The sequence below is a fragment of the Coregonus lavaretus genome (genome assembly GCF_964263955.1).
Source record: "Coregonus lavaretus genome assembly, chromosome: 4".
Lineage (NCBI taxonomy): Eukaryota > Metazoa > Chordata > Actinopteri > Salmoniformes > Salmonidae > Coregonus > Coregonus lavaretus.
In genome coordinates, this window is record NC_139991.1 from 76111258 (window position 1) to 76128164 (window position 16907).

Consider the following 16907-nt stretch of genomic DNA (forward strand, 5'->3'; position numbering starts at 1 on the left):
TGTTGAAAGATCCACAAAGCTGCACTATTGCACTGTTCTTGAAGTCTTGTCTGCAACATCTATTTGTATAGTCTATGCCTCTGTAGCAGGGTATGCAGTCACAGAGTTAAATCTATATTTCCCCCCCTTAAATTGTATTCCATATTTTTGTCCTTCAGCTTTTTCTTCTAGGCCTATCTTTTGGATTAATTTCCCTCTGGGGGAAGAATCTGATGCAAACTTTGTATTGATGCAAACGCTTAGTTTAATGTGATGGTCCACTCCAAAGTTGAAGTTTGTCCGACATTTCCAGAACTCAAATGAGTCTAATTGGTCTAAACAAGACCAAGACCAGGGGAAACAATAGACCTATGTCTGCTTTATGGAAATATTTGTGTTTATACCGCACAAGATCAAACACTACAGCAAAGCCACATGTAAAAGAATGAGTATTAGTATCATAAAGTAAATTTCATGAACAATAACGTGGTCCACATACCAATGTCCTTTGAAGATGTAGCTAGGTTTGTAGACATCCACACACCTCCGTGTTAACAAAGCTCACGCGTACCTGGTGCTGGCCATGTCGTCCCTACCTGGTGCTGGCCATGTCGTCCCTACCTGGTGCTGGCCATGTCGTCCCTACCTGGTGCTGGCCATGTCGTCCCTACCTGGTGCTGGCCATGTCGTCCCTACCTGGTGCTGGCCATGTCGTCCCTACTGCTCTCTCACCATACAGGCTTCCTCTTAATAATAATAATAATAATAATAATAATAATAATATGCCATTTAGCAGACGCTTTTATCCAAAGCGACTTACAGTCATGTGCGCATACATTTTTACGTATGGGTGGTCCCGGGGATCGAACCCACTACCCTGGCGTTACAAGCGCCGTGCTCTACCAATTGAGCTACAGGGGACCACACTCTTGCACGTGCTTCAGACTCTCCCCAATTTTTTACTGTTCGCTCAGGTTCGTCATCAACCGAGCATAGTTCACGGCAGCGAATGCATAGTTTACGGCTGTGTGTACTCATCCCAACATGTTGATCTGAAAATGTCTTGACAAACATTGATTTTGGAGTCAACTTTCACTTTAAACTGTGCAATACTCAGGCTTAGAGTATTGAGTATTCTCAGAGGTTGCCAGTTAGCCGTGTCTGTCCGTGACAGCAGTGTTTCCCTGTCTCCTCTGTAGGCAGTAGTGAAAGCTCATTCGGCGAGGAGCTCTCGCCGGGGATGGAAAGGTTAGTACCGTCTGCCGTTTTTAACATGGCAACCCAACCCAGCACTTAACCTTACCGTTTTTTAATCACTTTGAAATGGGTCACTTTTTGCACACTATTAGTGAATGACATAGTCATAGATACAGTGGGGGAAAAAAGTATTTAGTCAGCCACCAATTGTGCAAGTTCTCCCACTTAAAAAGATGAGAGAGGCCTGTAATTTTCATCATAGGTACACGTCAACTATGACAGACAAGATGAGAATTTTTTTTCCAGAAAATCACATTGTAGGATTTTTTATGAATTTATTTGCAAATTATGTTGGAAAATAAGTATTTGGTCAATAACAAAAGTTTCTCAATACTTTGTTATATACCCTTTGTTGGCAATGACACAGGTCAAACGTTTTCTGTAAGTCTTCACAAGGTTTTCACACACTGTTGCTGGAATTTTGGCCCATTCCTCCATGCAGATCTCCTTTAGAACAGTGATGTTTTGGGGCTGTCGCTGGGCAACACGGACTTTCAACTCCCTCCAAAGATTTTCTATGGGGTTGAGATCTGGAGACTGGCTAGGCCACTCCAGGACCTTGAAATGCTTCTTACGAAGCCACTCCTTCGTTGCCCGGGCGGTGTGTTTGGGATCATTGTCATGCTGAAAGACCCAGCCACGTTTCATCTTCAATGCCCTTGCTGATGGAAGGAGGTTTTCACTCAAAATCTCATGATACATGGCCCCATTCATTCTTTCCTTTACACGGATCAGTCGTCCTGGTCCCTTTGCAGAAAAACAGCCCCAAAGCATGATGTTTCCACCCCCATGCTTCACAGTTCTTTGGATGCAACTCAGCATTCTTTGTCCTCCAAACACGACGAGTTGAGTTTTTACCAAAAAGTTATATTTTGGTTTCATCTGACCATATGACATTCTCCCAATCCTCTTCTGGATCATCCACTCTAGCAAACTTCAGACGGGCCTGGACATGTACTGGCTTAAGCAGGGGGTCACGTCTGGCACTGCAGGATTTGAGTCCCTGGCGGCGTAGTGTGTTACTGATGGTAGGCTTTGTTACTTTGGTCCCAGCTCTCTGCAGGTCATTCACTAGGTCCCCCCGTGTGGTTCTGGGATTTTTGCTCACCGTTCTTGTGATCATTTTGACCCCACGGGGTGAGATCTTGCGTGGAGCCCCAGATCGAGGGAGATTATCAGTGGTCTTGTATGTCTTCCATTTCCTAATAATTGCTCCCACAGTTGATTTCTTCAAACCAAGCTGCTTACCTATTGCAGATTCAGTCTTCCCAGCCTGGTGCAGGTCTACAATTTTGTTTCTGGTGTCCTTTGACAGCTCTTTGGTCTTGGCCATAGTGGAGTTTGGAGTGTGACTGTTTGAGGTTGTGGACAGGTTTCTTTTATACTGATAACAAGTTCAAACAGGTGCCATTAATACAGGTAACGAGTGGAGGACAGAGGAGCCTCTTAAAGAAGAAGTTACAGGTCTATGAGAGCCAGAAATCTTGCTTGTTTGTAGGTGACCAAATACTTATCTTCCACCATAATTTGCAAATAAATTCATAAAAAATCCTACAATGTGATTTTCTGGAAATAAAAATGCTCAATTTGTCTGTCATAGTTGACGTGTACCTATGATGAAAATTACAGGCCTCTCTCATCTTTTTAAGTGGGAGAACTTGCACAATTGGTGGCTGACTAAAAACTTTTTTCCCCCACTGTATACAGACATACTTACAATGTATTGATGGGCTGTTTTGCATATTAGTTGATTTACCAACTAAAAGCAACTGCAAACACCCAAGTACAAACACATTTGGCAGAAATGTCTGTGAACCTGTTTTTGCTTTGTAATTGTGGGGGTATTGTGTGTAGATTGATGAATAAGGCTGTAATGTAACAAAATGTGGAAAAAAGGAAGGGGTCTGAATACTTTCCGAATGCACTCTACCTCTTGAATGATTTACTAAAAAGTGTATAAGTAGTTGCTCATGTTTATCATCTCAAAGGGATTACACGCCTGATACTAAAGTTTCACCCTGTTTTGAAATTGTTGCAAATTAGCGTAGAGCTGTAATTGTCTAATCGTGTCAAATCGACCTCACTGCATAAAACTCAATAAGAACAATATCATTGCTTTAAGGTCCCAGCATTGAGTGTCGAAAACAAAGTCTCATGTATCTGTGTTTCCACGTCCGACAGGAAGTGCAATTATCCTCAACCGATTTCCCATCTTTAATCCCAATCACTGAATGAATCAGACCAGGGTCAAATACACTGCACTTCATTTAACTTGGGAGTTTGTGCTTTTGGAGATTATTTGATTGGGTTTCATTGTTCCCGGGAAAACTAAATCAAGTGCTCCTCAAGTATTTGACATATGTATTTGTCCCAGGTCTGGAATGAACATCAGAACTATTAGGTACACTTGTGAAAAGGGGGGGGGGTATTGTAAACCAAATAGCAGTGGCCCTCCTGGCAACTCGGACTGACTGTTGACAATGTGCAAACACAGGGGGCGCATGTACGCTACACTGGGCCCCAACTGGAAGGTCCCACTACGCAATTCACCCCGGATCCGCAGCTATGTTTACAGGTACAGTGCAGTGGTGGTGGAGGAGGGTTATGTCACATGTTCTAGGGTCATAGGTCATTCATCTCTGGGAAAAGAGGGTGGGGTCACGCTGTCACCTCTTTCACTGCATGCAGCGTCCGTCTCACTCAGCCTCTTCACGCTGTCGGTGGAAGTTGCCCCTAACCCCTGGTCTACGCTCAGTTTCTCCCCAGTTTGGGTGGGTTCAATAGTTAAAGGGGAGGTTATGGTGTTTTACAACTTGATGTTAGATGGTTCCTCACCCTGATAGTAGTTTATGGGCCAGGAGAAACTGGAATCCATGGCCACTGCTAGCTGAAAATGGTATGGGCGTGATAGGGGCATGTGGAGCATATTAAGAATATAATGGCCAAATGAACTGAAACCAACTCAATTATTTTGTTTGACGTTACTTAAAGGTGATTTTGCTTTCTTTCTTTTTATACATGCTCCGCATGATTTTTTAGATAGTGCAGGCTGAAGTTTGTAGTGGCTGTTTAAAGAAAACCAAACTATGGATTACATTTTCTCTTTGCACATAGACACGTTTTAGGGTGAAGAACTATCTCACATTATATTGTAAAATACTGAACTTCCCCTTTTAAAGTTGGGGTTTAGGGGTTGGGGTTTGTGAAAGATGTACTGAGCTTGGAGTAGGGGAAACTTCTACCCATCCTGCTCTGTATATCACAGTCACAGCCTTTGAGTCCCTCGTCCCCACACTCAAGGGTAAGGGACAAATGACTTGGGACAAACGCAACATAGTTCCTTGACTCTTGTCTTTTGGGATGTGGTTTCCTTCACTTGGGACCCATTGACCCTAAGGTGTCTGTCTGTCATTGGGGAGGGTGTTTCACTGAGAATTTAAATTAGATCCATTGAACCATTGTGGCAAGAGGAGTGTAAAGGATGCTACCTCAGGGTTGTCATGGTAATGTTCTACTGTAATTTATACTTTATTTACATTTACATTTACGTCATTTAGCAGACGCTCTTATCCAGAGCGACTTACAGTTAGTGCATACATTATTCTTTTTTTTATTTTTTTTTATTTTTTTTATTTATACTGGCCCCCCGTGGGAATCGAACCCACAACCCTGGCGTTGCAAACGCCATGCTCTACCAACTGAGCTACCTCCCTGCCGGCCATTCCCTCCCCTACCCTGGACGAATTGTGCGCCGCCCCATTGGTCTCCCGGTTGCGGCCGGCTACAGCAGAGCCTGGATTCGAAGGATCTCTAGTGGCACAGCTAGCACTGCGATGCAGTGCCTTAGACCACTGCGCCACTCGGGAGACCAATATATACCGTGCACTCATTGACGGACACTATGGGCCAAATCCTAACTCATGTGCATACGTGCAACTCTTCCACTGATATCGACGCATGGTTTACACAAAAGCTTGAAGGTATGCGCATATTATCTCAAGTTAGCTTTTGGCCCTTCTGTTCCAATATCGACTCTCTGCTACAGAGGGATCAGAATGTGGTCTGAACGTGGTCGAGACCAGGCTAACCTTTATCACCATCAGCTTGTCCCCTTTTGGTTGGCATGGCGATCCCATGCTTCCCCTCGTCCGGCTCCCAAGAGAATCTGAATAGCTAAAGTGCCTATAAACAGTAAGGCAAAATTGGTTGGAATTACATCATTCCTGTTGTTTACTGATTATATAAGGAAGGAACTCATATAACACATCATTAACTCGTTATTTGGTTGTTATCTGACCAGATATCCAAAAATATGAAGGCTTTCCCCTGATGTCTTGATAATGTCGTGAATACATATTTTCTTTGTCTTAATCTGGTTCCCTGACCACTCTACGACCAGAAAAACAGTTTACAACGGAACAATGACGTAATTATGACATTCCATGCCTAATTTGGCCCGCTGGGTACCTATTGTTATCACCAGTCTTGTTTATTAAGACTGAGTGTTTCAGATAGGCTTCCTTTGGTCACGCCCCCTGCTCTAATCTTAGCTTAAGTGGAAGTTAGTAAAAAAGCATGCAAGCCCCAGTCCACGTCTGGAACATCCCGTTATGACACAACACCCATATCTGGTCATTTTCGGGAGCTCTGCCAGAGAGACAGTGGCGTCAGAAACCTATACCCTTTTTACGCTATCATGTTCTGTTTATATGGTTCGTTCCAGCAACTATGGTGGAATGCGAAATCAGGCCTGCTCAGTACGGCTTGGCCTGGTTCCGTAGTGTGAAAAGGGTACTAGAGAAGCCACTGTCTCTTCTACTACTGTTCATACGACTTTGGTTTTGACCACTCCCCCAGCCCCTCAGGTGCCAACCCGTGCCACGGGTGCAGCGAGGTGGGCAGTGTTACTATCGAGGGGCCCCTTCGGAGGAAGACCCTGCTGAAAGAGGGCCGAAAACCCAAGGTAAGGAGTGATGTGTCCACTGTCTGACTCCTGGTCCAAGGTAAGGATGGATGTGTTCTCTGTCTGACTCCTGGTCCAAGGTAAGGATGGATGTGTTTTCTGTCTGACTCCTGGTCCAAGGTAAGGATGGATGTGTTTTCTGTCTGACTCCTGGTCCAAGGTAAGGATGGATGTGTCCACTGTCTGACTCCTGGTCCAAGGTAAGGATGGATGTGTTCTCTGTCTGACTCCTGGTCCGAGGTAAGGATGGATGTGTTCTCTGTCTGACTCCTGGTCCAAGGTAAGGATGGATGTGTTTTCTGTCTGACTCCTGGTCCAAGGTAAGGATGGATGTGTTCTCTGTCTGACTCCTGGTCCAAGGTAAGGATGGATGTGTTCTCTGTCTGACTCCTGGTCCAAGGTAAGGATGGATGTGTTCTCTGTCTGACTCCTGGTCCAAGGTAAGGATGGATGTGTTTTCTGTCTGACTCCTGGTCCAAGGTAAGGATGGATGTGTTCTGTTTGACTCCTTGTCCAAGGTAAGGATGGATGTGTTTTCTGTCTGACTCCTGGTCCAAGGTAAGGATGGATGTGTTTTCTGTCTGACTCCTGGTCCAAGGTAAGGATGGATGTGTTTTCTGTCTGACTCCTGGTCCAAGGTAAGGATGGATGTGTTTTCTGTCTGACTCCTGGTCCAAGGTAAGGATGGATGTGTTTTCTGTCTGTCTCCTGGTCCAAGGTAAGGATGGATGTGTTCTCTGTCTGACTCCTGGTCCAAGGTAAGGATGGATGTGTTTTCTGTCTGACTCCTGGTCCAAGGTAAGGATGGATGTGTTCTCTGTCTGACTCCTGGTCCAAGGTAAGGATGGATGTGTTTTCTGTCTGACTCCTGGTCCAAGGTAAGGATGGATGTGTTCTCTGTCTGACTCATGGTCCAAGGTAAGGATGGATGTGTTTTCTGTCTGACTCCTGGTCCAAGGTAAGGATGGATGTGTTCTCTGTCTGACTCCTGGTCCAAGTTGATGCTTTTCCAACTTTTTCTTACCCACTCATTACTCATTTTCTCTGTCATTTAACGTTTTCTTACTGTTATACAAATACTATAGTATATTCTTATAATCAACACTGTCATGTTATCTGTGTGGGGTGTGCTCCAGTTGTCATCGTGGACGCGCTTTTGGATCACTCTCTCTGGCTCGACACTGACGTTCTACGGGGCCAAAGCTTTGAGGGCCTCCGAGAGGAAGCATGTGAGTGAGACCATGGGTGTATTCACTAGGGAGCAAACGGACGGAACAGGGAGGGACTAAGTTGAACTAGTCCAATAAGAAACTTCAGTTTTTTGTTGCCAAACGTTTTCAGTTGCAAAAATTTTTTTCTACGGTTTTCTACGGGGGTGCACTAATTAACACACCCCCTGAAGAACCTGTCTACCGCAGATCTTTTATCTCAACACAAACTAAATAATGGTCCTAATAGTCACAATGTTCAGTTTACTAGAAAGAAATGTAGTGGAAACAATGTTTAGTTTACTAGAAAGAAATGTAGAGGAAACAATGTTTAGTTTACTAGAAAGAAATGTAGAGGAAACAATGTTTAGTTTACTAGAAAGAAATGTAGTGGAAACAATGTTTAGTTTACTAGAAAGAAATGTAGTGGAAACAATGTTTAGTTTACTAGAAAGAAATGTAGAGGAAACAATGTTTAGTTTACTAGAAAGAAATGTAGTGGAAACAATGTTTAGTTTACTAGAAAGAAATGTAGAGGAAACAATGTTTAGTTTACTAGAAAGAAATGTAGTGGATTGATTAGCAAATAAACAAATGTGAGTAAAAGTGGGAGAAGACGTGTGGATCAACAACCAAACAAAGGACATCCTCTAGAGGAAGAAGGCTGTATTGTTTTGGTTACACACTTGCGATGCCGTGCATCTGATCCAGTGTATCTAATCTCACGTCTTCCCTGCAGTACAAATCTTCGGCCTGTAAGAAGGTATGTGTTACGGGCTGGATGGTGGTCCTGCCTGATGACCCCGCTAGACCGAACATCTTCCACCTCAACGACCCGGATAAAGGTGAGCCTTGGAGATTTAAATAAATAAATAAAAAATTATACAGGTGCAATTGTATTAGTGTAAAATATAATTTTCCCAAAGAATTCGGCAGACAATATACGGTAGCTCAGTATTTTGTATTATTTATTTTATACAGTCTTTATCAAGGGATCCAATAATTCTGGATGTGACTGTACACTGTATTGTTGATCCCGGGACATATTCATTTCGAAGGGAAAAGTGTTGCTGGATGTCTGGGGCATATAGGGTTTGGTTTTCTAGCACAAATTTGCGAATTGACACGTGTCAGAGGAGCTTGGAAGTGAAGCACGCTCTCACGGCAAATGAACGGGGGTTGAACGTACACACTTCTCGAATCCAGACTTGTCCGTGGTTTTGTCGGGTAAAGATAGTCCTAATTTGGTGTTGTACTTTTTTTATTTTGCTCACCCAACCACCTCTGCAATCACTTTCGTCATTCGAAGGACGACCTTGTCTCTTCAGTTGAGGTTGTATCAATTTTGTGCACCGGTAGCTCGGTTTCCATCCAATCGGCACCAGATTTTCACGTGAATATTATAAAATATGCCTAAATAAAATGTGCATTCATCCCACCAGAAAATGTTTCCATCATATTGACTTGTTGCAGATAAAAGGCTGTGTGATGACGTAGTGCACATAAAAATTTCTTTTGTGGGTAAATTCCCATGTAGCGAATAAATAATATTAAGTTAAATGGGTATAGCCTACATCAGGGGCTCCCAAACTTTTTCACTCAGGCCCCCCCGTCCAGCATTGATCTCGACATTTCTGACAATGTATAAATAGCTCTCTAAGGCAGGGTTTCCCAAAATTCTGTCCTGGAATTAAGACCCTTGATATTTATTGGAAAGGAGCATCAAGCTCATCACCGTGCACTTTCCCCACCCTGTGAAGTTCATCGTAACTTATTTCATCTGTAGCCTAATAAACTGCATGCTTTATCGACGAGTCGTAGTGGGAGGACAACACATGTCATTGCGTGACTTCAAATTTAATTCAATTTAATGGTTATTATATCAATATTTGCGCATAAAAGCATTTCCACAGAGATTTCTTGCCGAATTCATTTTACAAACACAAAAAAGATCCCACCTTGTCGTATTTTGTTTTGTCTACAAATGTTCTGTTTCCATTACATTTTTCATCCGACATGTACTTTACTCGCATAAAAAGGTTGTCTTGTTGCTTCACAGGTAATGTTTACAAGTTCCAGACGGGATCCAGATTCTCTGCAATCATCTGGCACAAAAACCTGGAGGAGGCTTGCAGGAGCGGTAGACCTCAGGTATGTTGTCATTAATCAATTGAATTTATTAGATTATTTTTAAAAATGACAGACACAACATCAATTCAATTGTAGGACATGCATAAAAAAATGATTGAGGATGACGCCAAAAATGTTATGAATTAAGTAAATAAATAAAAAATGTATATGTTGGGAAAATGTGCCATTTGATTCTGACCACAGCTGTCAATCACCTAATTCCTTATTGCTTCATTAATGTACTTAATGAACTCTGCTTATGTCTTACCAGATACCAACCAACCTAATGTCATTTGAGTAGTGGACGACCTGTGAGCTTGCCCAATGGGGAGTTACAGTGCCAAGTCCAATTTACATGGGAGTCTAACAAACTCTGACAAAATGGTGAAACGGAGGAACTGAGTGGAATCCTAAGAAATGGGGGGGTGAGGAAGTGCAGAGGTGTGTCCTGTGTCCGATTCTACAGACTGGAGCAGATGCTCTTTTCCACTGGACACACACAGCAGCTTTTTTAGCCAAGGACTACGTGCCATGATGTTTCTCTATCCAGAGAAAGGAAAACGAATATTTCCCGCCCTTGTTTCGTGTCAATGCTTTCTCGCTTGTCGTCGTTTGTTCCCCTGCTGTAGACATGTGAGCAGGCTCATATTTCTTTGGCCCATGTTGGGTTTTGCTCAGAAGAAAGGAGAAAAAAAAAAGACCTGTAAAAGAAGACTGACAGTGTTAAGAGACTGTGGTAAGTAGGCTCAGGGACCAGAGATTTGGTCCCTTTGGAGATCAGCACTGCGATGGCCCCCTAACTATTTGAGCCAATGTTTCAGACCACTGTTGACTGGACACCTTGCAAAACACACGCGACACTGATGCTCATCGTCGACCCTGGTCCTTGCATCATGCAGCGGACTGATGCTCATCGTCAACCCTGGTCCTTGCGGACTGATGCTCATCAACAACCCTGGTCCTTGCATCATGCAGCGGACTGATGCTCATCGTCAACCCTGGTCCTTGCGGACTGATGCTCATCGTCAACCCTGGTCCTTGCGTCATGCAGCGGACTTTACAGCAGAAGTCATGACTCTTTGAGTTTTCAAATAAGGGAGAAAGGACTTGGCTTTCTGAATAACTAGTTATTTAACATACAGAGGCTCAGCCAAACCTAAACCACCCCTTGCTCTGTCAGCCCATTCTATTTATTATAGCCATACAAACAATGTCTGCCAGTTAAAGACCAATTTTTTAAACACCAAGTAGGTTGAGCAAGAAAAGCCTTTATTGGTTCAGATGACAAATGGTGATAAAGACTGTTTTTCTACCAGTCAGAAATGAAACAAACACACAGAACATTTTTACGTTGCTCTTTTGTCATAACATTTTAGTTTGATTCACTACTTTATTGTCCAACAAGGGGAAATGTATTTGGTCACTTGCAATGACATTCGTCGTCATATAGAAAAGACGTCACCTATTTTCCTCTTGTATACGAACCAGCTTGAAGCTCACTACCAGATAAAGGCCAGCTTAGAGAAGGGTCAAGAAGACATTAGATCTGCCAAGGCTTCAGTTCTTCAAAGCATCACCCTAGCATCTTATGGTATTCATCTGGTTGAGATTTCAGACAAGTCAGTGGGTTTCAGCACCATCAGTGAGTTCATTGTAAATATATTTTTAAAATATTTATTTATTTAATCTTTAGTTGCCAATGGGAAATTATACCATGGTATGATTACAAGGGACAGTTCACACATTTTACAAAATTACACCCTGTGAGCAGTCTATGGACAAGTTATGACAGCAATCCATGCTTTGGTTTAGTTTCCCTGGCACTGTTTCCTCATGCTAACGATTTAGCAGTTGTGGCACAAATCCCATTCAAGTCATGGGACCGATATTAGCAAAAGTATCTAAAATTGATTGTGAAGTTCAAAATTGTAATTTATAGACTTGAAAATGATGCACAGAAAATGCTAATATTGGTCCAATGACTTGAATGGGATTATGTTAACAGCCTGGGTCACTAAACCGAAGCATGGATTGCTGTCCATAGACTGCTTACAGGGTAAGGAAACCAACACCAACAAACTCGGTTTCCTGTTATTTTGAGAGACGCAAAAAAGGGACGTCGATGCCATGAGTACAAGCCAACAAGGTTACAATTTGAAACATTATCTGTGTGTGGACTTAATGTGTTTAAAATGTCCAAAACAAACATAAGACATGATATCATGTATGGCTGGAAAATAAGAACTAAATTATTTCATGAATGAACTGATTTCATTGAAGCCATAGTCCCAAATGCATCCCCTGTAAGTATGCTGAACGCCAATCATCTATGATGTGACAATCAGAAGGGTGACATCTTACCCAGGTCAAAATGATTACCTGTGGTTTAACACGTTTGGTACTAAAAATATCCATCTCTGTAAAAAGTGGTTAGGACATCAACCTTCGTTTGTATTTATTTAAAGAAATATGTTATTTTTCTGTATTAATTACCACCCACCAAAGTGTGTATGACTGAGCCAATCATTGAGTTGTTTAAAATATATATAATGTAGTATTGTTTTTTTTTTATGAAGGACTGCATTCTGAACAAAAAGAGAGATACGGGTAACTGCCAAAATAAAGGAAACACCAACATAGTGTCTTAATAGGGTATTGGGCCACCACGAGCCGCCAGAACAGCTTCAATGCACCTTGGCGTAGATTCTACAGGCGTCTGGAACTCTATTGGAGGGATGCGACACCAGTCTTCCACGAGAAATTCAACCTTTTGTTGATGGAGGTTGAAAACGTTGTCTCAGGCGCCGCTCCAGAAAGTGTTAAATTGGCTTGAGATCTGGTGACTGAGACACACAGACCCTTTAAACCCCCCTGTGCTCCCTTTGAGACCCCCTCTTTCAAAGTCACTGAGATCTTCTTCTTCTAGCCACGGTAGCCAAAATAATGGGCAACTGGGCATTTTTATACATGTGATTCCTAAGCATGATGGGATGTGAATTGCTTAATTAACTCAGAAAACCACACCTGTGTGGAAGCACCAAGATACTTTGTATCCCTCATTTACTCAAGCGTTTCCTTTATTTGGGCAGTTGCGTGTAGGTGTTCGGTGTAGTAATGCCTCTCTCTCTCTCATCTATTGTGTTCCAAAGTTCCACTTTTATCTAAACCTATTTCTTTTGAAACCAGAGAGTAACTTTGTTTGACTTTGTAGTGATCTGTGTCGTTGCTACAATACCGTCCCAAGTTTCAGATTGTAACTTGTTTTCACGTGCATATTGAAACGTCCATAAATGTGAAAAGTTATGTGCTTTACACAAACTGAGTTACAATTGACTTGCATTGCTTTCACAGACTTACGGTTCTTATTCTGCCAGCTCAATGGAAAATACTTGTTTGTGCTGTTGTCGTCATAAATGTATCACATTGTACAGGTCTGAAAGTTGCACATGTGATTTTATTATTACTTTACATTGAAACATAGAACATTGAGGGATTTTGGAATTGTGTGGCAACGATAGTGTTTTTGTAATGCCGGTGTATATAACTTAGAAAGTTATTAGAAGATTATTCAAAGACAGATGTTTATTTTCATAAAGACTTTTGGAAAGCAGATTGGTCTGTTTCACTCTAGATCCTCATTCTCTTCCACCTGTATCAGTGGACCAGAACTAAATTATGGGGGGCACCCCCCAAATGAAGGATTAGAAATGTACACCTGTATTTGATTTCTATTTGTACTTGGTTAAAACACCTGAAATGCTAAAACACATCACTGTTTCTCTCCATGTGCAGAGGGTATTTTTTTTTCTTCAGACAGAATTAGCTGTCAATAAAATCAATACAATTTGATGGATCATTGTATTGAAGCATATTGAATGCACATCTTCAATCATTGTCAAGTGGAACCCAAAGTCTAGCCCCTGTTAACTTCCTCTAAATCCTCTGAGGTTAGGGTTAGCAGTTTGTTTCATATACATTATAAATGTATTTGTGTCATGTACATAATACATTTGAAGTCACTTTTTGGTTTGCTATCATTGTCTTTTATTTCAGCGCTCCGTGAGTATATTAGTCTGCTTTCTTCGTCTGGTGATTTTAATTTGATACTTGTATCGGCCAGATTTCCTGTTTGTAAAACGTAGATATGAAATATGGGGACGTTGCATGTATTTTGTGTACAAAGTTTTCTGGTGTCTGTAGTGACTGTGAAAAATGACAACCACTCACTTGTATTGCCCTGTGAATATTTTGCTAAGTTATTTCTAACCTTGGCATTGATGTACGTTGCTGTATTTTTCAGCTTTAAACATTGACACCGATCATGAATTAAAACCATTCTGTAAACTGAGCTGGTGATTTCTTAATGATGACAATTGACAAATACTTTTTCAATCATTTAATTTTTTGTTCATAAAAATTTCGTGATATCCAATTGCTAGTTTTAGTCTTGTCCCAATCGCTGCCATTCCCGTACGGACTCGGGAGAGGCCACATGAGTCACTAGAGCGCGATGGGACAAGGACATCCCGGCCGGCCAAACCCTCCCCTAACCCGGACGACGCTGAGCCAATTGTGCGCCGCCTCATGGGTCTCCCGGTCACGACCGACTGCAACACAGCCTGGGATCAAACCCAGATCTGTAGTGACGCCTCAAGCACTGCAGTGCCTTAGACCGCTGCACCACTCGGGAGGCCCACAATCATTTTCTTTAGCACATGTTGCACTCCAAGAGAGCGTATTGATTCAACTGGAAATATTGACATGCGTTAAATATGAGCGTTTGTGTGGGTGCGTTTTTCACGCGTTTTTTTGTGTGGGTGCGACCCCCCTTGTACTGTATAATAAACGGAATACCCTCCCCCCTTATAGAAGTAACTCAAAATAATGTTTATGACCAAAAATAACAACTGTAGCGACCCTGTGTTTATAAACGTGGATATCGTGATGCATGCTTCTGCAGGGCTACAGAGCTCACTCTCCCTGCCTGTTTCATTACACTATGATCAGAGCCAGCTGCAGACAATGATCAGCTAGGGGGGAAATCAGATTTTCAACATTTTGATGCCATATTTATAATTATATAACAATTTTGCAACAAGTTTACCACCAACAGGTTTCTGTGCCAATGCACCACACAACCAATAAACAAAGCACACCGACTTGAGGCACTTCAATATCATGGTTTGTGTTTTCAACACAACAACAAATAGACTGTGAACCTCGACAAACAGAAAATACATTCCTCCCTACCTTGTAGGCCGACCCAGTATCAAAGGTTTGTCTTGACAATCTCCGAATGTCATTAAACTTTTTGGTGTTTTGTAACAGATGTCTCTTTCCATTCATAAATTGGCCGCTGCAAGGTTTGGATTGCTTGATTGATTTTGTCAGTAAGAAAAATACATATAAAGATTTTTTAAAAAGTGATAAGCATTATATTGTTATATTGTAGAAGTAACTCTGGTAGGCCTGAAACAGACTTCCTCACCTTTAAGTTTAAATGTGGGAGTCAGTCGGAGCGCAGTGGCGCACTGCCTTCACATCATAAGCTAAAGCTTAATAATAGCCACGCCTTACCAAACATTTCTAAACTTTTATAATAATAATATCAAATATAAGTCAAGCCATTGTTTACAGGGAAGCAGAAAAGTGAATGTAAACCAGGGGGAAAAAAACATACTACCCTCCCCTTTGCCCAATAAAAACATACTACCCTCCCCTTTGCCCAATAACAACATACTACCCTCCCCTTTGCCCAATAACAAACCACACAACCCTCCCCAAAGCAAAAATAAATAAATGGTTTTGACAACCCCCCCCCCCCCCCCCCACACGACTGTAATGTCTCATTTGTTTTACAGATTAATCTTGTGTTTTGAGAAAATAGATAACAGTTGAATACTAAATATAAATGAGTATGAATAATTTACATCAAATAAAACTTTAATTTCAGTAATGTGCATTGACATAAACAATGAAAACACTGTTGGAGTTTGTGTTGCAGAGATGCACTTGGAAAGTAAAGGAAGAAATACACAAGATGGGTTGAATAAATATATATATATTATATTTTATACATGTATTTTTTTGTACAAATAAATAATTTAATATGAACACAAACAAAACAAACAATTAAATATCTACCTCCATCCCTATATTGTCACAAAAATCACAATAATATTCCAGCTCCACCGCTACCTCTGGATCCCACTGCACACAACTGCAGTGGAACCAGTGCTGACAGAAGTCACAGCACACCCACGGCACCTCGGATCTACACTCCTGAGGGGAGCTTGCAGGCGGATCGCGCTCCCAGCAGCGAGGTGGTGTCTTCTTTTTATAAAATAATAAAATAATAATGAAATTGATTAAACATGGTTTTGCAAAAATGTAGAAGTTATTCAACAACAATAGTAATTGAAACAACAGAGAGAGAGAAAAACAGATGATGAAGTACCTGAGAGCGGTGCCAAGGGTGGCGTGACAGACGTGACCGCTGGAGCTTTTCTCTTCATTTTTCTGTGCTGCAGTTTGAGAAAAAGTAGTGTTAGACAGAGCATGTTTCATGAAAACCCTTTATAACTTTTTTTTTTACATCAATACTTCTGGAGGAAGCTGCAGAAGTTTTGGAGGAGGTGGTGATGACTTGAGGGCTGGTGCTATGGACTGTAGATATGTAAAGAGAGATATATTTTTTTTTTTTACATTGCTGTTTTATAAAACAGATAACAGTCATTTTTTCGTAATTTAACATGTGTTTACCTGTGGAGGTGGCTGTATTCAAATTGCAGGGGGCAGGGACACCAGACGAGGCTGCTATGGTGGTGTGGCCAGGGGAGACGGAGGAGGCAGTTGGTCCAGAGGAGGCCGTGTTGGTGGTGACAGAAAGGGGGGGTGGTGTGCATCGTGGTGGTGGTGGACAAAACCGCCGACGATGGCTTGGAGGAGCTGGTGTTTGTAACGGTGGGGTTGAGGGGCCGACGATGGTGTGGCCGGGAGAGCAGGCACGTGGCCTTCTGCAGCTGGGGACTCCGGCGGCTCCTACAGGTGTTGCACACTTGGAGGCACTGGCATTGGTGATGCAGCTGTCAGGAGTGGTTCCAGCAGGGGGTCCAGCAGAGGCGATGGCGTCAATGGTCTCATCCATGGCAGCCCTCTCCTGTGCCCTCTGTGTTCTGAGGGCTGCCCGACGCTCTCTCTCCTCTGCCTCGGCCCTCTCCTTCTCACCCCTCTCCTGCCACTGACGCGTGTAAAAAAATCCAGAAAAACACATGTAAAAAATGTTATAAATTGATTTGCATTTTAATGAGGGAAATAAGTATTTGACCCCCTCTCAATCAGAAAGATTTCTGGCTCCCAGGTGTCTTTTA

The 16907-nt window shown here is 42.2% G+C and overlaps 1 protein-coding gene across 1 annotated transcript in view; it reads left to right on the forward strand.

The window, feature by feature from the left end:
• Positions 1-13885, forward strand: part of LOC311127541 (ras-specific guanine nucleotide-releasing factor RalGPS1-like) — a gene marked incomplete at its 5' end in the record, with an annotated part of 281489 nt that extends 267604 nt beyond the window's left edge. The window contains 7 exon segments of the mRNA XM_084159360.1: positions 1179-1227; positions 3731-3811; positions 6094-6199; positions 7336-7428; positions 8147-8252; positions 9467-9558; positions 9809-13885. Coding sequence (XP_084015486.1) covers positions 1179-1227; positions 3731-3811; positions 6094-6199; positions 7336-7428; positions 8147-8252; positions 9467-9558; positions 9809-9838 — 557 coding nt within the window. The 3' untranslated portion in view covers positions 9839-13885.
• Positions 13886-16907: the final 3022 nt, after the last annotated feature.